This window comes from Pituophis catenifer, unplaced genomic scaffold (genome assembly GCF_029215685.1).
Source record: "Pituophis catenifer annectens isolate HBS135680 unplaced genomic scaffold, rPitCat1.0.hap2 SCAF_1, whole genome shotgun sequence".
NCBI lineage: Eukaryota > Metazoa > Chordata > Lepidosauria > Squamata > Colubridae > Pituophis > Pituophis catenifer.
This window is the reverse complement of record NW_027256881.1, coordinates 77,434,061-77,456,775: the sequence shown is the minus strand read 5'-3', so window position 1 is coordinate 77,456,775 and position 22,715 is coordinate 77,434,061. Positions and strand designations below refer to the sequence as shown.

General features: G+C 38.6%; 1 protein-coding gene across 3 annotated transcripts in view; it reads left to right on the top strand.

Moving 5' to 3' along the window:
- Positions 1-2,847: 2,847 nt before the first annotated feature.
- LOC139308777 (solute carrier family 22 member 2-like) overlaps positions 2,848-22,715 on the top strand; it is a 45,231-nt gene continuing 25,363 nt past the window's right edge. For 2 of the 3 annotated variants that reach the window (XM_070932615.1, XM_070932617.1), the window contains exons 1-8: positions 2,848-3,102; positions 4,505-4,781; positions 5,894-6,168; positions 7,279-7,383; positions 9,561-10,516; positions 13,711-13,814; positions 20,977-21,131; positions 22,316-22,484. In XM_070932615.1, coding sequence (XP_070788716.1) covers positions 10,103-10,516; positions 13,711-13,814; positions 20,977-21,131; positions 22,316-22,484 — 842 coding nt within the window. In that variant the 5' untranslated portion in view covers positions 2,848-3,102; positions 4,505-4,781; positions 5,894-6,168; positions 7,279-7,383; positions 9,561-10,102. The remainder of the gene's footprint in view (positions 3,103-4,504; positions 4,782-5,893; positions 6,169-7,278; positions 7,384-9,560; positions 10,517-13,710; positions 13,815-20,976; positions 21,132-22,315; positions 22,485-22,715) is intronic. The other variant, XM_070932616.1, reaches the window with a different exon arrangement.

Here is a 22,715-nt window from a genome sequence, read left to right as displayed (position 1 = left end):
CAAGCCAAGTAGCAAACGGATTACCAACTTATCAACTGCAGTGATTCACTTAACAACTGTGGCAAGAAAGTTAAAATGGGACAAAACAAATGTCTCGTTTATCAACAGAAATTTTGGGCTCAATTCTGGTCATAAGTCAAGAACTACCTGTATATCTTTTTCTGGGATTGTTCTGTAGCCATGGACAGGAAAATTGGCTTCTTTTTAAGGAATTTCAAATGGATGCTATTTTTGTTCCCCTGCATGTTCCAAGCTTTTCTTTTTGAAGTGAATCCATAACTTTTCTAACCAACCTCACAAAACAATATGGGTGAATTCAACTGCAGTCTAAATTCAAAAGTAGGATTTAATAACAGCAGCACATGTCTATACTCAGTGATGCTGTCAAGACTGCTGACTTCAAACCACAATAATTTGCACTAAGGTACCAGGTTTGGAATTAGGAATATGGTCAGACTTCAAGGCAGACCAGACCAGAAAACAGACTCTGCAAAGACTCATGGAATTATATTTTATTTTTGCAGAAGTTCAACACCCCCACCCCCACTGCATTAGACCAGAGAGAATCTAGATAGAGCAATCTTAGATTTCTCTCGCTATCCTCCCTCTCAGGGTTAAACTGAGGTTTATGGAACTGATCTTGCATTCCTTCTTTCAGACTATTGCTATACTCCTCTACGGACATTTAAGTATATCTGCATTGATCTATAGATGCAACAAGAAATATTTTCTGCAAAGGAATCTACTATTTGTCACAATTTCATAGGATCCAAAATGCATAACATGGCAAACTTCATCAGTTTCTAGATAACTATCTATACAAAAATAACACATCCCACTATCCAGGTATTTCTGATGAGTTTTCTCTGACTGAAATAGCTAATGTCACTCTGTCTGTCATTTGTGCTCCTTGATTATTCACCTGTGGAAAAAATAGTTTGATCTTATAACACCATCCAACAGGAAGCAGTGGAGAAATTAAAGACTAAGGGTTGGATGGCATTTATCCAGATCTCTGGTTAAATATCTTCTTTCTAAATTCTCAGAGTTAAAAGAGATCCCAATGAAACAAAAGGCAATTGAGGGGTGTCTGGTTATTTATCCAGATTTTTTTTAATGTTTGTGGGTAAAGGTGATAACTTTTATCAAAAGCAAAACAAAAATATCTGATGTTACACATTTGAACAATGAATTATTGTAAGTACTGTTCAAGTAAAAGAGGGTTAATCCATAACTGATGAATGGTATCTGATTCACTATATAACATACTTGATATATAGCATATATATATAATATATATATGTTGTTTACCACATTTATAAATTGTATGTTATAAAAAGTCTCAAAATTTATTTTTAATGGCTTTCAACTATCTGATATTTCCTATTCCAACTTTCTTTAGATAAACAAGGTTTTTCACTGGTTTGTTTTTTCATGAACCTCTGAGGACCGTTTAACAATGAATCTCCAAGAGTCCTTCAAGCATTGCCTCGGGATATAAATATGATAAATATTCACCTTGAACAATATGGTTCTAACAAGGAGTCAGTGTGGATTTGCAAGTCCAGGTTTTGCAGATTAATCTTCCTTTTTTTAAAAAAAAATCAGATAATTTCCTTAAAAGATTGTAGGTTGGATTCAATGACCCAGTTAGGATTCTATCATAGTATGAATCTTGCAGCACCTTAAAGACTAACATTATTAAATATTGCATGCATTTTCATGGATTACAGCCCCTTCGTTTCTGTAGCAGGATTGTGAACCTTTATGTACTTTCCCTTTGTCATGCATTTGTATTTTCAGTTATTGCTTCCTTATTTGCGGTTATTTTCTTCTTAACATTTCATGATGAAATCCCCTTTATAGCACTGCTAGAAAGTCTTGCCAAGAACCTGGATTCTGTGATATGATAGAGATACTAATAACACTCTAAATGTATCTCTGTACTCAATGATCTGGAATGCTTGCTTGTCTGAAGTGGTGATTACAATACATTATTGCAGACCCTTGCTTGGAAAAATCATTGTTGCAACAATAGACAAATAGAGAACAATAGCTCTCAGTGAGGGAGGTGGAGTTTCTAATGGCCTTCTGAGAACAGTAAGAAGAGGTCTATAGGGGCAAATCTGCTGGGAGCTGAGCAATAGTTAGATCACCCAATGTGAGTTTCTTTCTCCCACCCACCACTTCACAGTCACCATATGATCTCAAGCAAAACAACAACTTGCAAATGGAAAACATAATACAAGCAATTCTCCCAGCCAAAGAAAACCTAAAACAGCCAGCTTTGGCTCTCCACTGCTTAGAAAATTAGGAGAGCGTACAATCTTTCTTAAAACTGTGAGTACATTTCTACTTTAAAAGAGGTGCTCGAAAAACCAAGCCTCTCTGTAGCAGATGTCAGTAGGTTATATACAACAGGGTTTGTTCTTGACCTTTCCCAGTGTCCTCCTTGCAAAAGTAATTGATAATCACGGTTTAATTTTTAACCATAGCACTCTAGCAATATACCTTCCAGTTCTCATTTCTCATTAGGAGATGAAGAGGAAAAACAAGCCCCTTACTCTTTTTATTGAGTGGAGGCCCCACTCACTGCTTTCAGCCAAGTTTATTGTAACTGCACAGAGGGAAAATACATTGTTCTGCTCATTGGGCAAGGAAGGAGAAGCAACTTACAGAGCTTGGTCAGATAATGGTTCATAGCAACAGCACCCTTTCCTTGGCACCCAGAGCCATCTTTGTCTTATCTAATCATAGCAGACAAAATGTCCATAAGTGTTCTCACAACTCTTCCTAGGTGTTCCCCTTCTGCTTTATCAAACTGTATAACCTGTTGCTATCCTTATGCTTCTTTGCATCAGGCTAGTTCTTTTTAGCAAACTGAAGGCATTTGTCCTAAGCCAAGCTACCTCTTCGATCAGCTTTTCTCCTTCAGAGGAAGCCTGAGAAATGTGACTTTGCACATTATCTCAGTTCTAATGCAGCAGAGATGGGCAATGCCTTATAGGCTGTCACCTCTTCTTGATGTTGGAAATGGGTGAAAAACCCAGAGATGGAGCAATGACCCAGAAACTGAGGGAACCATATCAGGCACAGAGCAAGGTTGTATATTTTTCTTCGTGCTTTTGAGCAAAATATTGGAGAGGGGTGGGTGGAGTCTCTTCTTTTTTAAGAACTTAAAAACCAGGTAAGTCTACTTTAAAGCTTACACTATTTGTTTTAAGTCTCTTTCTCTATGTTAGCCTTTTTTGGCAATCATGATAAAGAAGCGTCTCACCCTTGGGCCTATGTTGTGTAATGCATATTTCCATATAAAGTACCTTGCACAGTGTTTGTGCAGGGATTTCATTGCAAATGAAAAGATTTCCTGTATTAAAAAGCCTTCTTCATTAATTCTGATATTCTGATCCCTGGCTCATAGAATTCATTGTCACAACAATACTCTAGTCAGAGAAGAATAGTTCTCAGTGATGGAGGCAAAGTCTCTACTAGCCTTCTGAGGACAGTAAAAGCAGCTGTCTATAGGGCCAAATTTGCTGGGCGCTGACTAGTGTTTAGCTTATGCAACGGGAGCTTCTTCCTCTCTCTTCCCTCTTGCAGTCCCCATCTGATCTCAAATAAATCAAGAACAGCAACTTGCAATTGCAAAACATAGCACAAGCAGTTCTCACAGCCAAAGAAAACCTAGAATAGTCAGCATTGGCTCTCCAGCTTCCCCACCACTTAAGAAATTAGGAGAGCACATAATCTATCCTAAATCAGGGAATAAATTTTCACTTAAAAAGTGGTACCTGAAAAAGCAGGTAGCCTGGCCCTATAGCAGGTAAGTGTCAATTTTCAACAGGGATTATCTTGGGGCCTATGTTATGAGATACATATTTCCCCATTTCTTTTCCACGTTCCTTTGCAAAAACCCTTGAAAGAATTCCCATTTGAAAAACCCTTCTTGATTAATCCCTATGTGTTTACACAATGATTGACATTATGGGTGCTTCATCACTGGACGTTTTTAAGAAGAGACTGGACAGTCACTTGTCTGAAATGGTACAGGATCTCCTGCTTGAGGAGGGGGCTGGACTAGAAGACCTCCAAGGTCCCTTCCGACTCTATTCTGATATTTGATTTAATGTGGAAAGTAGAAACAGGAGGTTGTCATCATCTAGAAAGTGGCAGGTCAGTATTATTAGTAAATTGGAGACTTCTGAGGTCGCCAGGCCATAAGATAAAAAATTTGCTACTGTAGAACATCCCTGTACCCATATTTATGAGGTAACTTTGTTGTCATTGTGGTTATACAGTAGTGAATTCCTACATTTGTTTAGATCACTAAAGTCCCATATAATTGTTACATATTATGAGTTATATCATCATAAGGATGGTTGGGTGATGCTATAAATTATTAGTATGGAGGATTTTTTTTGTGCAATAATGATTCCTTACTCACATAATTTTATGGGAGATCTGGATAATGTCAATGTCCACATATAACCTTCTTGTATTGTAGAAAGAAATATCCTTCTGGGTTCAGTTCCAAGTGGGGAAAAAGACGCTGGAAACATGGAGACTTCTTGGAAAGATGGTTTAATGGTGGACAGGATCACATGGTTTGAATTCCTGAACAGAAAAGGGCCGAGATGCAGCGAGTCCCCGGGTTTTATGCCCTCTCTGGCTTTGAACTTCCTGGGGCCCAGAAAGAGTATCCTGATTGGTTGTCAGACTCCCAGAGGGTGGGGGTCTTAGCTAGCCTTGCTGGCTGATGTAATCTTCCCAGGTGCCATGGGGTGAGTTTCTGTTGCTAGATGAGTCCTATTGTGTTAGTTTCTGTTGCTAGATGGGTCCTATTGTGTTGCAGATGATGGTCCATTGACAAAGATTGAGTTTCTGTCTCTGGCCCACTGACAAAGAGTGGGGCAGGAAGATGGGAGCTGCTTCGTTTTTAAAATGAAATATTTCTCATCCAGGGAAACATAATATTCTGCCTTTTTTAATATTTCCTAAAATATTTCATTCTTCTAGGAAAGGGGTGGGTGCTAACCTCCTACAGTATCTTACTGTTATTTCTTCTATCTTTTTTATTTTTACTGAAAAGAAGGAAAATTGAAGAAAGATTAGAGTCAGTAACATTAAGAAGGTCATACATTCACCCAAATATAAAATTAGCAAATAATGTATAGCTTTAAATATTTGGAAGCAATAGGCACAAGTATTGGAAATAGAGCTAATAGATAACCCTCAGAAGTGTAGACTGCAAGGTAGTAATCTAAAATTGTGGGTATGGCTAGATGGCAAAAGGAACAATGATAAATGAAAAACAACACTGTCAGAGTTTGTTGCAGAAATCAAACATTCAGAAAGCGCACACAGAGTAACTGATTCAGCAGGATTCATTAACTTCTCTTTATATACAATATAACACATGAAGATAAATGTACAATACTAGTAGCATTTACAAGCAAAACACAAGCAGAATACAGCAGACTGGTCTGCAGCTTTAGAGCTCAGAATTTAATACAGAGCCATGCCCAGGCTCCTTTCAGTTTCAGTTTCAATTCAGCAGAGCAGATCTCATTGGCTGACCTAGTTGCTATGCCTATTCATTGGCTGACCTTGTTATCATGTCTTCCCAGTAATGAACTCTCATACACACTGACAAACACTAATTGTTTGTGAATCTGATGGCTATATGAGCCAATCTGCTCATATAGCCATCAGATCTTCAGTTTATATTTATGTTGTACCACATTGCATTTTTAGTAGTTATCTGTTTTAAAACACAGTTTTTAGAATAGAAGGTAGTTGCAATGGTGTCAAAGGCCTTTAATGAATTTCTGTGGTGAACCTGATAATCCAACTAAATATTCCACTCAAAATAACCTGACCTCTTTTCCCACAGATTGCCTCGTTTTGCTGACCAACAGAATACGGTGGCCAAAGTGCATTTGACATTTTTCCATGAAACCCTGATAGATAAGAATAAAATGTGGACTGGATAATGCTACCATTGTGTTTGTGTGTGTGTCTTCAAGTCAGTGTTTATTCCTGGCAACTGCCTGGACCAGTTCCTGCAGTTTTGTTGACAAGATTTCAGAAGTGGCTTGCCATAGTCCCCTTCTTAGGGCTGAGAGAGAGTGACTGGCCCGAAGTCATCCAGCCGGCGTTGTGTCCAAGGTAGGACCAGAAATCACAGGCTCCTGATTTCTAGCATGGTGCCTTAACCTTTGTACCAAATTGACTCTAAACTGCTATTAGTTGGGTATAAAACTACTTGAACTATCATCCTAGTACATCGATGACTCAACTTCAGAAGTAAGAATTGAATTGAATTCCAGTCCAGTTCCATTTTGGCTCTGATCATGTTCATAAATAATTTGGATGAGGGTTAGAAAACACGATTATCAAATTTGCAGATGACACCAAAGTAGCATGGCAAACAACAGAGAATAATATCAAAATTCAGCAGGACCTTGACAAGCTCATACAATGGGCAACAAACAAGCTGCATTTCAAGAGGGACATATGCATACGTGAAAGAAAAATCAGATGGCAGAAGTGGAGAAAACCATAATGGATAGCAGTACATGAATAATGGTTCTGGGTATTTTAATAACTTGCAGGCTGAATACGAATTAAATATAATATTCAGGTTTTTTTTTTGAAAGATGCAATTCTAAGCTGCAACTTCATAAGCACAGGATCAAAATCAAGAGAGGTAATAGCTGCTTTCTATTTTGTGTTGGTCAGGCGATGTCTAAAACATGGCATCCAATTCTGGGGAGTTGGATTTTAGGAAGGACATTGATGGAACCAAGTGTGTCCAAAAGACAGCAACAACAATGATAATCATGAAAATTTCCTACCTGCAGATTTGGAGGAAGATGATTTTCTCAATTTACCTTTTTCATTCTCTCTGGGTCTCTTACAAATGTACTCCAGGGTTATGACAAACTCTCTGACCCAGCATGGGAGGAACTGCTGCAGAGACTGTGAAATTGGCAAAAATATATATCGTCCCTCCGCCTTAACCAGTAGGAATCTCTGCTGCTTGATGAACCTTCCACATCACTAAAAAAAGGTCCCTCTTTCTCTCTTCTCTTGAACATAAGGACTCATACCCCCACACATGAACAAACAGGCCGGATTGCAGCTCTCTTCATACCTTGACCCTGCAATTCTCCCTGACTCAGCCAAACAGTAGAACTTGGTTGAGAAGTAAATACTGTAGATTTAAATCTACGGCCGTCCATTTTCTAATGGAAGCAATTCAAATTATTGCTTCAGTTTAGTTGCAGAAATATCTGTGTAAAGCAAGTGGAAGGAGCGAAAAATCACCTACACTTTAAGAAAGGAATTGATACCGTCGAACATCAGAAACTACTCAAACAGGTAAGTATCCAAACAGGAGGTCAGAAATCTTTCTCTCTTTCCCCTAACCTTGTTTTTCCTTTAAAAGAAGCAAAAGATTGTCAATTTTTTTATTGATTCAAGGTAGATTTAACTAACCAAGTCTGTTTTATTAAAAGTTATCTTTTTACATCTAAGAAATTTTGAATGTAAGAATATATAGTTTTAGATAAAATTTAACTTGCACGTTAAATTATGATTACGACTAAATAATAAAGAGAAAAGAATAATAAAAGGGAAAAGAATAAATACAAGTACAACAAAATTATATACATAAAACTGCTTCTCACAGATGTGTATATGTGCATACATTTTATTATACATTTATACATTTTACACAACAGTTCCAATAAACGTGTTACTTATGATCAGTTTGAGATTTAGATGTATAATATTGCAATTTAATCTAACTATATTTCAACATGGATAGCAAATGATGATATCTGATCAGTAACTGCTGCATTTTTAGTTGGAGTTTTGCTTTTGAGAAAAAAAGCTGGAAAAAATACACTTGCCAGCTTTAATTGGAGGGGGCGGAATTAGAGGTTATGTTTTCTTACTTTATAAAGTGAAAAGGCAATGTAACAGCCTAAAGAACGATGGAAGGGGTGAAAAACTTGGAAACAAAATTCTATGAAGATTGGTTAAAAGAACTGAGTATCTTTGTCTTAAAGGGAGCTATGGGGGTGGGAGACAGGATTGCAGTCTTTCAAGGGATGTCACTTCCAATGACATTCTATTAACAATCCTATCAACCATTCATGATAAAAAAACTTAGGTGGTAAACAATCAATTCTTTAAAATAAGACATTACTTGGAATAAAGTGAAAATTAATACGTTGAATGAGGGGTGTACAACCTGTAGACTATGTGCAGTCCCCAATACCTTGAGATGTGAAAATTATGGCAAAATAGCTGATTTCGTTTCCAAAAAAATAAAAATAAAATGAGGTCAGGTGGCCTCAGGAAGCAATCATTTTCCATTTCTGCACCTAAAACATCCCCCAATCTTTTTTTTGTTCAAAATCCCCCAAATTACACTACCAAAATGTAGCAATTTTGCCAGTGAATTTCAAAAGCATGAATTGGGACTGTTTTTCAGAATTTGGGAGAACGTTTTAAAGGGTATAAATGGGAGCCGTCTGCTTTCCCAGGGCTCTTAGCTACTAGTTCAACTCCCTTACACTCTCTGAATGAGCTGATACAGTTTGGGCAAATACCATGTAATGAAGGCACTGTACAATTCATGATTATTATTATTTTTTACTTTTGCTTTACTTGCTGTTTACTTCACTGGATTTTAGTTGTAAATGACTGGGCATCTTGGCAGATATGACAGGATGCAAATGCAATAAACAAACAAATGGGGCATTTTGTGGAATTAGTGTCAAAGAAACAAATATGCCAATCTGGATATTGTCTACATGAAAAATAGCACAAAACTGACTGCTAGATTTGAAAAATGTTTATAAAGGGTAAAAAAGTTGCAGTATCGATTATTCATGGCCACAACTGGGTTTAAATGAAAATCGGGTAAGGAAAAACCATTAAGATATATACTCATTTTTAAAATAACTTAAATATTTCTGTTTAATTAGTATGCCTGAAATTATATTAAGCTGCTATTAAATAGGAAAACATTGTTTTGAAATATATGTATGAATAAATGAAATAGGAGAGTATTTTTAGAGGTGTGCTAAATTATGCAATAGTTAATGAAAAATGAAGATATGTTTTAGGAAAAAGTATTAATACCGTCTGCTGTGGTAGTAAGATTCTGATTGTAGAAAGTCAAATGGTATTACTTAGATTTGTTAGCATGTGCTAAATAAAAATGTTGGAAATTAAGCAATGGAGATTCATCATGTCTTTGTTGACTTAGGTAGTTCAGAAGTTAGAAGATCCGTGAATCAATTAGGATCCTAAACATACTTCCTTATTAGGAAATCTATGTATGTATACACAGATACACACTCACACAGTGTCCATATTATACAGTATGTATGTGATTTGTGCATATGTTGTTCGGGCTTTCAAAAAATAATAATGGAAGTATTACTGTAAAATTGTACTAACCTAGAGTATTAACAAGTAGCTGATAGCTCTGTTGAATAGCTCTGAAAGTCAAATTGTAACAGAATCCTTGTACCTCTCTCCAGATTGCCAGTCTATCGCATGATGGGTTTTTCCTAGAATATTCATTACAGGGTAAATTAGGGACAACATTTGAAGAAATGTACTATGGAATGCAGAGTACATGATTATACAAGAGTGTCCAACGCTGGACAAATAATCTAGTGAAGCAAGAGAAAGAAACTTTACTCTCCACCAGAGGTTTGTGGATTGCACTATTGGTATTCACACTGATATTTGCCTTGATGAATAAATTCAGATTGTTCATTTGGTTCCAGCTGATTTTTTACCCACAACAAGCCAGAGAAATCATGATTTCTAGAATACTTCATAGAAGTTTATTATCAAACCTGATTGTCTGCTAAATAAGTCAAACAAGCCACTAAAGATATTTGAAGCTTCCTGAGATAATCTTCCCTCTGGTGAAACATCTATAAAAATTGCAATGGATGGCTTAATCATTCATAAATTAACTCTTTATCTTGGGGCTAAATGCCTTGTTGTATAAGCACCTCTCTTCTCAGTACAATTAAATACTGGATTGCAATTGACTCAGCCTTCATCCAAAATGCCCGACTTTGATGATCTTTTGGAACACATTGGGGAATTTGACTTCTTCCAGAAAAAGGTCTTTTTCCTTGTTTGCTTTCTCTCAGTTGCCTTCGCCCCAGTCTATGTAGGAGTTGTTTTCCTAGGGTTTATACCAGAGCACCGTTGTCGGACTCCAGGAGTTACTGAATTAAGCAACCGGTGTGGCTGGACTCTTGAAGATGAACTGAATCACACCGTTCCAAAAGGGACATCCAAAGAGGATACTTTCACCCCTCAATGCATGAGATACAACGTCAACTGGAATGAAAGTGGGCTGAGCTGTACAAATCCCCTGGAAGACTTCACCAGTCTGGAGAACAGGAGCCTCCTTGTGACCACTTGTCAAGATGGCTGGGTTTATGATGCTTCAGTCATATCCATTGTGACTGAGGTAAGGTCTTGCAGTTGTTTAAAATCTAATATAAAATTTTGTTTTAAAAATATATGCCGCGTGTCATGTTTTTCCACTTGGATTTATTCAACAAGAAGATAAATGCATTTCTCCAGGGGTGAAATGTAAAATTTGTTACTACCGGTTCTGTGGGTGTGGCTTGGTGGTGGTGATGGTAATGTGACTGGGTGGGCGTGGCCAACTTTTTTTTTTTTTAAACTTTTCAAAGCATTTTTCTAATGCTTTAAAAAGCCTCTGCCGATCAGGCAACTCAGCTGGGATCATCGACTTTTCAAAGCATTTTTTTTACCACCTCTTCGGCCAAGAGGTTGCAGAAAAAAATGCTTTGAAAAGCCTCTGATGATCCCAGCTGAGCCGCGCGATCATCTGAGGCTTTTTTTTTTTAACTTTTCAAAGCATTTTTTTGTCAGAAGAGGTTGTAGAAAAAATGCTTTTAAAAGTAAAAAAAAAAGCCTCTGATGATCGTATGGCTCAGCTGGGCATGTGGGGGGACAGGGACGCAGGGATTTTTGATACTGGTTCTCCGAACCACCTGCCGCCATCGCTACCGGATCGGGTGATCCGGTCCAAACCGGGAGCATTTTACTCCTGCATTTCTCCCATGGCTACTACAGAGAATTCTAGAATATGCATGCTCAAGGGTTAGACTTTGTAAACATTATAAAGTGTAATCTAAACTGATTTATCTCTCTCTCTCCATGTTTGTGCATGCGCATGTGTACATGTACCTTTGACTCAATGTTTACTCCTGGTGCCTGCCTGGACTAATACCTACAGTTTTGTTGACAAGATTTGGAAATGCTTTATTATTGCTTGCTTCTTAAGGCTGAGAGGAAGTGAATGGCCTTAAGAAGCACTAAGTTGTGTTGGATGATCCCAAGCTAGGGGTGAAATCCAGCAGGTTCTGACAGGTTCTGGAGAAACTGTAGCGGAAATTTTGAGCAGTTCAGAGAACCAGTAGCAGAAATTTTGAGTAGTTCGGAGAACCGGCAAATATCACCTCTGGCTGGCCCCCAGACTAGGGTGGGAATGGAGATTTTGCAATATCCTTCCCCCAGGAGTGGGGTGGGAATGGAGATTTTGCAATATCCTTCCCCTGGAGTGGGATGGGAATGGAGGTTTTGCAGTATCCTTCCCCTGCCATGCCCACCAAGCCACGCCCACCAAGCCACGCCCACAGAACCGGTAGTAAAAAAAATTGGATTTCACCACTGTCCCAAGCATTATTTGCTAGCATGTGAAATTAAGAATTTTATATGACGGCTTATATATTTGATTTTTTTTTATTGGACTGTATATTGATTTATTTCAGTCTGTTGACCACAATTTTCTCCAGATTTGCTGGCATAGCTTGATTAGAACTTTTCTTCTTTTGCTTGCTATATTTCAGTGGGTATTCCATCTCTTCCTATAGCCTTCCAAATTGATAATGACCAGAATGCTGATCTAACTTCATCTTCTAGTCCTAGAGATTTTTGTAACTAGGGAATATGTTTCCAGGCATCTTGGATGTTGATATCTCTACTGTAATCCTCAATATACTCCTTCAATTTTTGTTTGATTGCTTTTAAATTACTTGTAATCTCTTCACTGGAATCATTCACTGAATTCAAGGTTGGAATTAGTTTAGAGTTTTTTTTTCATGTCTGTTGCCATCCTCAATGTCTTCACTAATACCGTTATAACACATGTCTTGTCTAGTCTGATAGTTGTCTGAAAACTCCTAATCCATAAGGGGAGGATAATCAAAAAAGAGAAAGCATTTGCTGGTTATGACATTAAAGGATCCACAGGATAGATAACTGGATTGAGGACAGCCATAATGCATTTGTTTCATTGACTACATGTATGCATGTTATATAATCAAGTGTCAACACCGTGGAAGATGTCCATATCCTATATAGTTATGAAGAAACGGACTTGTCATTTTAAAAATGCTGAATTGTCATTTCCTCATTTTGAAATCCTTTTGACATGTTTTCTGAACTTGTGGTAGTTATTTCCTGGACTGTGACTTGCTCCTCTGGAGAAGATGAGAGTGGAGGGCCTTCACTTGCTACAGTTTAGTTTTGTACTGTTTGTCTTGCCCAGCCTTCCTGCAGAACAATCAATCGGCAACCCACCATGGATTAGGGCTCCCAGATATCATTTTGGCAACCTCTTCCCTGACAGTCCCAATTTCTGTCACTAAACAAAGCAGGTACTAAGTGAAACCTCAGGTGACTGCACTGCACCATGTAGTGACAGCATTTCTGGTAGTCTCCATCGCAGTTGTTAGACCAGAACCATGACATCATTAGGTGATTCACTCCTCCTGCCCTGATGCACACACTTCCACTTCAATTCCTCTCAAATGTCCACCTCTCCCCATCTTTGCCCTTTTGACTGCCTTTGTTCTGCCATTCCTGCTGCCCCCAACTGACCTTTGCCATCTTCTTCACCCAGTTGGCAAGGCATGTCTGGTCCGGCCTTTCACAAGGCAGCTGCTGGCCATGTGAGGCCTTCCCAAGGCTTACATCAGTATTTTTTGTTTCTTTGTAGAGTGAAATTTCCTAATAGCAATAGCAATAGCACTTCGACTTATATATTGCTTCACAGTGCTTTACAGCCCACTCTAAGCAGTTTACAGAGTCAGCATATTGCCCCCAATAATCTGGGTCCTCATTTTATCGACCTAGGAAGGATGGAAGGCTGAGTCAATCTTGAACCGGTCAGGATCAAACTCCTGGCTGTGAGCAGAGTTAACCTGTAGTATGGCACCACAGCTCTTGAGAAGAAGTCGTACCATGAGGAGTCATATGTTTCTGGCAGAAGACAAATGAGATAAGAAGAAAAAAAAACAAATTAATTAATGAATGCATGCATGCATGCATACATACATTTTGCCAAACAGTATCTTCCTTTGTCTTCCCTAATTGCTTGAATCCCAGGAGAAAACTAAAGGTCTGGCCTATTCAGCAATAATTTAGTGGTATACAACCAAAAATAACAACATTTTGGAGAAGTTGTTCTCCTAAATTTGGAGCAAAGCAGTTGGCAGGGAGGGTTGTGGGGATGAATCTGGTTTATTTGGTTTTATCTGTTTCCCCTTTCCTTGTAGATTTCTCTGTGAACAGCTCTTAACTGTCTTAATGATTATAACTAATTTTATTTCTGTTTTTTTGTCTTCTCAGTTTAACTTGGTTTGTGAAGATTCCTGGAAACTAGATGTGTTTCAGTCGGCTGTGAATGGTGGGTTTCTGGTTGGATCTATATTCGCTGGCTACATAGCGGACAGGTGGGTACATCATTCAATTTTGTTAAAACTAAATATGAATGACGGAAAGTAAGGACTGGTGAAATGAAAAAAACCTGTTCTGAAAGTGGGTGAAGAAAACTAAACTGCCTCCACTAGAGTAGATAGAATTAAAAATAAGTGAATAGTTTATTTGGGATGCAACTGAAGTGAGACAATACTGAAAGGAATATTTTAGAGATTGGTTCCAGAATAATAGTGATTACGTCAAAGACTCAAGTTGAAACAAATGCTGAGAATATTTTTGACTAAGAAAAAACTTTAAGGAAAATTATAAAAGCTGTGAGCATGCCGAAAGCTGGGAAGGCTGCAAAAAATCATACATCAAAGAAATATTAAAATATGGATGTGGTTAGCTGATGGTGTATTTGTGTACTTATTCTGCACCTATTTCTGCTGGTTTGAAAAATGTTACTCCTAAGAATAATGGAAAAGTAAGAAGCATGAAAGCCAAAACTACAAAAGGATTCATATGATGAAGGTTTGGAAATGGTGCATGGCAGCATTCTGACATAAGGATACAAGAGTGACAATCAGGGAAATGTAGGAAACACAGCATCACTATATCCTAGGCAGAAATTCTGCCAAAGGAATTTCTATTTTTCAACAGATCACTGAGAAGTGTCTGAATATGATCAAGAAAGTGAGCCAATTTAGAGAAAGCATATGGTAAAATGAATAAGCTTGAAATACAGGTAGACCTTGACTTATGCCCACAATTGGGCCCAAAATTTCTGTTGCTAAGTAAAACATTTGTTAACTGAGTGTTGCCCCATTTTGTGACCTTTCTTGCCACAGTTGTTAAGTGAATCACTGCAATTGTTAAGTTAGTAACACGATTGTTAAGTGAATCTGGCATTGACTTTGTCAGAAGGTCGCAGAAGGTGATTTCATGACCCCAAGGCATTTCCACTGTCATAAAAATATGACTCAGTGGCCAAACATCTGATTTTTGATCATGTGACCACAGGGATGCACAGTGATTGCAAGAAAAATGGTCATAAGTTACTTTTTTCAGTACCGTTGTAACTTTGAACAGTCACTAAATGAACTGCTGTCATTCGAGACCTACCAGTATGGAATTTTTGTGAGATTAGGTAATTGAAGTTTGATTGAGGAATGCAACTATATACAATATATGATTTAAATAAAGCATGTGTGGGAATACATAAATTGCACAGGAGGTTAGATAAGTATCCTTGTCTATTTAATAAAAGCATAAGGAATGTTTGTGATGGTGATGAAGTGGATTGGTAGAGGATATGAATTCAGGAATATTGTGTATTGTCAATTGAGACCTGAATGTTAATATATGAAACAAGGCAGACGGTTCTGAAAAGTAATGTACCAAAGACCAAGCAAATTATATTTGACAAGAGAAATGGGTTTTACTTGTGCTAGCTTTTTGCAATGTATGAGAACATGTCTTCATATGCATATACAAACTTGTATAATATTGGTTTTTACAGCTGGTGTCAATCAACCAATGATGAGGTTTGGGCTGAATAGCCAGGTCTAGTTTTCTGGTGCTGTTGCTCATTTTGAAGACACCAGCCACAGCTGCTTGCAAACATCAGGATGCCAGAAAACTATACCCTGGCCATTCAATCCAATGGTGAAATCCTCTGCATTTTGCCACTGGTTCGCTGCCTGCGCACGCGTGGTGTGCGCCAAAGGCACGCTGCATGCGCAGATGCGCAGTGCACACCAAATGCACACTGCGTGCACATGCATGAGCAGTACACGCCAAACGCATGCTGCGTGTGCATGCGCAGTGCACACCAAAAGTGCGCTTCAAGCGGAAAAAGGACACTTAACAAGGTAAGTAGAACAGCAGGGGGGAAACAGCTGTGCTGCGCTATTTAGATTCGCTAAAAAGTAGGATTTCCTGCTTTCTAGCAAATATAAATCACGCTTCACAGCTGATTGTCGGAAATACCGGTTCGGACCAACCGGTAGCTTTTATCACTACCAGTTCGCCCAAGGATTTCACTGCTGATTCAATCTAAAACTTCATCTCTGGTTGGTATTTGTATAAACTCATACATACACTTCAGGGGTGGGTTCTACTTACCTTTACTACCGCAGAATGCGCAGAAGCGTTCTGATGATGTCGGGATCGGTGGGCTGAGCCTCCCTCCGGTTTTACTACCGGTTCTATAGAACTGGTCAGAACCGGGGGCAACCCACCACTGATACACTTATGCTTACACTCTCCATATAGGATACTTTATACTTTCTGGATACTTTATACTGTACTTCTAACTAAACTGAAGAACTGAACATTTGATAATCTAAGTGAGTTTATGGAGCAAAGCTTAACTGAGTACAAAATATATGTTTTTTTTACTAGAGCTCTTTATCTTCAAAACTGCAACATCAAATAAAATATAAGCCAGATGGTATGCTAATATATTGTTATTACAGTTTGCTATCCCTAATTATTTGAGACTTCCAATTACAGGAAGTCCTCGATTTAACAGCCACTCATTTAGTTATTATTCGAATTTATGATGGTGCTGAAAAAAGTGACTTATGACCAGTCCTTGCATTTATGACTGTTTCAGCATCCCTGTGGTCATTTGATCAAAATTGGGAAACCTGGCAACTGCCATGTATTTACAATGATTACAGCAGATCACATCAGAGGTGGTATTCAGCAGGTTCTGACCAGTTCTGAAGAACCGGTAGTGGAAATTTTGAGTAGTTCGGAGAACCGGTAAATACCACCTCTGACTGGCCCCGCCCCCATCTATTCTCTCCTCCTGAGTCCCAGCTGATCGGGAGGAAATGGGGATTTTGCAGTAACCTTCCCCTGGAGTGGGGAGGGAATGGAGATTTTACAGTATCCCTGCTCCTGCCACGTCCACCAAGCCACGCCCACCAAGCCACGCCCACAGAACCGGTAGTAAAATTTTTTGAATCTCAGTGACCTTCCCAGCTGGATTCTGACAAACAAGGTTAATGGGAGAAGGTGAATTCATTTAAAAGTCACACAATTCACTTAATAACTGCAGTGATTTGCTTAATGACAATGGCAAAAAAGTTTGGCCACAACTCACTTAATTTGCTTAATGACCATCTCACTTAGTAACTGAAGTTCCAGTTCCAATTGTGATGGTAAGTTCAAGGCTATTTATAATATCTATTTCAGATGTATTGTAAAAGAACAGAATAATGGACTAACCATACAACTACAGGTGAAGTGATAATATAGAGGAACATACAAAGTTTGGAACACATCTACATGTAGAGTTGATGTCTTACATATTTGCTAACTATTCTGACAGCCACAACTTAGGAAAATAATATTACAAGGAATTATCTGCAAAAAATCCCAATATTCTAAAATGAGGTTTTTGATGGAGAGAATAAACAGAGATTAAAATCCAAACTGGTATTCACATCTTGGCTTGCAAAGACCTTGTACTACTGCTTTATATACCTGCTGCAGGTACTAATTGCTGGGTGACCTCTTCCTTGTTAAGTTTCTTAAAATTTGTTTAAAGCTTGCTAAAAAGACCAGTGGTAAAAAAAAACCCCGCTTTCCTCTGGATGAGGAGAAGAGAGGATAAACAAAATAAAGCTTTATTTATTCTTCTTTCCATGGTGCTTTGTTCTTGAATATTATGTTGTTTTCCAGTGCATGATTCTCAATGGGATTTGTTAGTTTAGCTGAAAGCAACAGGGATTCCACCATACTTAGCCCTAAGAAGCTAATAATGTTCCCAGTGCCTCCTCTCACATTTCTTGCCAAAGCGGCATCATCCTTCTAGTCTTTTTTTTTTAAAGCTTTATAGAATTCCTTTCTTTTTCAAACTGTTATCCTAATAGTCAAATTTTCAGCCAACTTTTTAAAATAAATGTATAATGAAAGGTACACTCATGCCAGCATGCTTTTAGGATAAGCAATTTTTTGCAAAGTGCAAAAAAGTAAGAAGCAAGAAGAAAATATCTATGGGGATTCTCAATCATCCAGGTCATGGTTTTCCCAAAGGTGCTTCCCTCCCCCTCAAAAGGCAACTGGACTTTTTTTTTTCTTTGAAAATGTTTCACTTCTCATCCAAGAACGGGAGGGATACAACCACTGGTGGGATTCAGCCAGTTCGGGCCAGTTCAGGTGTTAAATTTCTGGTTGGCCCTGCCCTTCCCGCCCCACCTTTTCAGGAGTCCCCATGGATCCCATTTTTGCTCCCAGGAGGTTGCAGGAAGGCCTAATAGGCCCAAAACGGGGTGTGGCGGGGGGAGGCCCGGCCCCCTGCATCCCATTTTCGCTCCCAGGAGGCTTCAGGGAGGCCTCCTAGGCCCAAAATGGGCACGGAAGCAAGGCCCCCCCTGTGGCCCGTTTTTGCTCCCAGGGGGGTGCAGGAGGCCGAGTGCTGTCTGTAACATCCCCTGGCCACGCCCACCATGGCCACCCCCACCCAGGCAGTCATTAGGGCAGAGAATCAGTTGTTAAATTATTTGAATCCCCCCACTGGATACAACACCACCTATCTCCATTTACAATGGAGTCTTTTCAGCAGTCCCAAGAAAGTTGCATACTTATTTACACTCTGATTCAGGTGATCCTGAGGACACAGAAAAACCCTCAAGTGGCCTCAATGACTCTCAAATTTTAACCATTTGTGGATAATGATTTAAGGGTGAATTACTTCTGTTATCACACTTCAAAGTCTCTATTATTGCTTTATTAAACGTATGGCAAACGCAATTAACATTGTTTCAACATATATTTTGATTGGGGTTAAGGCAAGGTTTTGCTCTCCTTGTGCCAAACACTACTGGAGCCTCAGTTATTAATCTGTACTTTAAAACCATTGGTTAACAGTTTGAAAAAAAGAACACATGTTTGAGGAACAAACATTATTTCCTGCACATACACATACGTGTATACACTATGTCCCAGGGATGAAATCCAGCAGGTTCTGACAGGTTCTGGAGAACCAGTAGTGGAAATTTTGAGTAGTCCGGAGAACCGGCAAATACCACCTCTGGCTGGCCCCAGAGTGGGGTGGGGATGGAGATTTTGCAATCTCCTTCCCCCAGGAGTGGGGTGGGAATGGGGATTTTGCAGTATCCTTTCCCTGGAGTGGGGTGGGAATGGAGATTTTGCAGTATCCGTCCCCTGCCATGCCCACTAAGCCACGCCCACCAAGCCATGCCCACAGAACCGGTGGTAAAAAAAATTGGATTTCACTACTGCTATGTCCCTTTGACTGATGGGTATCAAGATTATTGAAATATTTTTTGCCTTCTCTTCCAGGTTTTGTAGAGTTTTACTATTCCTAAACCTGGTGAATAAACAAAATAAAATTAGAGTGCAGATACGGTATAAATGTCTCATCAGAGAGAAGAATACAAAATTGGGCCTACAATGCTTTATATTGCTGTGAACATTGCCACCTTGTGTTCAGATTCACTACTGTTAATCAAACACTATGATGCAGGCTGCTTACTATTGCCGAAGAAAAACATTTATTCCTTTAGGCAAGGCTGCTCAGCTAGTGGTTTTGTCAGCTGAGGCAGGGATGCATTCATCATAATCCATTTTTATTCATGATGTTCAAGAAATAGAAAAGAATAGAATAGAATTTTATTGGCCAAGTGTGATTGGACACACAAGGAATTTGTCTTGGTGCATAGGCTCTCATAAAAGAAAAGAATCATAAGGTACAACACTTAATGATAGTCATAGGGTACAAATAAGCAATCAGGAAACAATATCAATATAAATTGTAAGGATACAAGCAACAAAATTACAGTCACACAGTCATAAGTGGAAGGAGATGGGTGGTGGAAACGATGAGAAGATTAATAGTAATGCAGACTTAGTAAATAGTTTGAGGGAATTATTTGTTCAGCAGAGCAATGGCATTCGGGGGAAAAATTGTTCTTGTGTCTAGTTGTTCTGGTGTGCAGTGCTCTATAGCGTCGTTTTGAGGGTATGAGTTGAAACAGTTTATGTCTAGGATGCGAGGGGTCTTTAAATATTTTCACAGCCCTCTTTTTGACTCGTGCAGTATACAGATCCTCAATTGAAGGCAGGTTGGTAGCAATTGTTTTTTCTGCAGTTCTAATTATCCTCTGAAGTCTGTATCTGTCTTGTTGGGTTGCAGAACCAAACCAGACAGTTATAGAGGTGCAGATGACAGACTCAATAATTCCTCTGTAGAACTGTATCAGCAGCTCCTTGGGCAGTTTGAGCTTCCTGAGTTGGCGCAGAAAGAACATTCTCTGTTGTGCTTTTTTGATCACGTTTTTGATGTTAGCTGTCTATTTTAGATCTTGCGATATGGTAGAACCTAGAAATTTGAAGAAAATTGAAAAATTCTTAGTAACTCAAAACTTTAGTGCAGCACACTACATTAATCTAACACAGAGCTGGGAAGTGTAGGACTCAGTGTGTTGTGGGAGACCAGTCATAATCTTAGCAGGTTGTATGAATTATAAATCATCGGAAGCCATATGTGCCTAATTTAGTTGGGCAGAGTATTTTATACGAGCAGAGCAAATTTGAATCTGGGTTTAGGGTTTAGATGTTGTGTGAACTCAGGCAGCAAATAATGAACTTAGAAAGAGCTAAACAAATTTGATAGAATGAGACAGTTGGAAGATACCTTACAAGTATATCTCCTGCTCAGGGCAGAACAGGTAGTCCTCCAGTTACAACAGTTTGTTTAGTGACCGTTCAAAGTTACAACAACACTGAAAAAAGTGACATATGACAATTTTTCACACCATGTGAGAAATGACCATTGCAGCATCCCCATGGTCACACGATTTACATTTGGCTGCTTGACAATTGGTTCATATTTATGACAGTTGGGGTGTCCTGGGGTCATCTGATCACTTTTTGCAACCTTCAGGCAAGAAAGTCATTTTGGAAAGCCAAATTCACTTAACAACCATGATACTAACTTAACAACTCTACTGATTCACTTAACAATTGTGGCAATAAAAGTCATAAAGTGGGGCAAAACTCACTTAACAAATTTCTCACTCAGCAACATCAATTTGGCGTTCAATTACGGTCATTAGTCAAGGACAACCTATATCACTAGGGCACCTTAAGTAAAACTTCAGCATATGGTTTTCCTTGTATCTTTCTGAGCACATGTATCTATTGCTTCTCTTAATGCAGATTTGGTCGGAAAGTAAGCCTTTTAATTTCTGTCCTGGTAACTACAATCTCTGGAGTACTAGTTGCCTTCTCACCAAGCTACTTATGGTCTGTGATATTTCGTTTCATCCAAGGCCTGTTCTGCAAGGGCAGCTGGATGGCAGGTTACAGTTTGCGTAAGTATGACACTTTTCTACAGATTGGTATTCTGTGAGAGGACAGAATCTAACATATTAGTGGAACCCATTTAACTCTTTTAAAGATTAAAAAGAGAATTAATCTTTAACACTGTTTCCTAAATTAGTAGTAATCAAGTCCAACTCTAATAAACCAAACCTATTCTTAGAACTCAAATCTAAAGTTTTGAATACATTTAATAATTCCAGGAAAAAATGTCTCTGAAGCTTTAAAAAATCATTTTGCATTAGATTTTAAAAAAGGTAAAGGTTTCCCCTGCCTAATCATGTCTGATTCTAGGGGGCAGCAGTGCTCATCTACGTTTCTTAGTTGAGGGAGCCACCATTTTCCATGGTCATGTGGCCAGCATGACGATATGCCAAGGAACATGAAACTCTGTTATCTTCCCACCAAAGTAGGAAGTATTTATCTATTTGAGAAGTATTTGCATGTTTTTGAACTGCTAGTTAGCTAAATTGGCAGAAGCTGGGGCAAAAACGGGAGCTCACCCCTTCATGAGGTACTTAGGTCTTAAACTGCCAACCTTTTGCAGCCTTATTAATTTGTGATACTTTTGCTACAAGGTATATTAATATGCTAAAGTTAAAGGCTTCCTTCTCATGACCAGATTAAATTAAATCTATCCATGTCTTGAGCCAGCAGGGTGATCTACCAGCAATTAAAGCTGCTGTTCCTGCCACAGTCCTAATGCCAAAAACGTGCGCTGTTCCTATTGAATGTCTACAAGACACGTTAGGGACAAGGAATGATAGATTTCCCCAGGCTTGTTTCCCTCCTTTCCTCTTCCACCAAACATTATCATCTGGGGGAGAAACATACATCAATCATGAGGAGGTGGGATAAAACCAGATACGTTTTCTGCAAGAGTTTTGCATGAGTGTCTTCAAAAAGTGCTAATTCAGGGTTCAAGAAGAGCTGAATAGAGATATAACACTGGTTCCAGAAATGCACAAATCCAAAGGAGCCTGATTACCAGTTGACATCTGAGTGTCTGGAAAAGCTTTAAACCTGGGTTCCAGAGCTTATTAGTTTTTTATTGTTTGAAACAAATGTGCTTTCCACTGGTTTTTTTTGCTTACAAGCATTCTTCCTAATCAAAGCCTACAAAAAAGCTATTTCTCAATTAAGAATTAATATGGAAAGTCCTCATTTTATTTTCCAGTCACAGAAATTGTTGGTCCAAGCTACAGGAGGACTGTGGCCATTCTCTATCAACTAGCATATGGTTTTGGCCTCCTCATCCTCAATGCTTTGGCTTATGCAATTCCCAACTGGAGGTGGCTTCAACTTGCTGTTACCCTTCCAATGTTCCTTCTCTTACTCTACTACTGGTAAGAACGTCTTGCTTAGAGTCAGTGTTTTGCCTATAATATCCAAGGAATAGATTCTATTATGGAACAAGGAAAGACTGGGTCTAGTAACAGTAACAGTAACAGTAACAGTAACAGTAACAGTAACAGTAACAGTAACAGTAACAACAACAACAACAACAACAACAACAACAACAACAATAATAATAATAATAATAATAATAATAATAATAATAATAATAATAATAATAA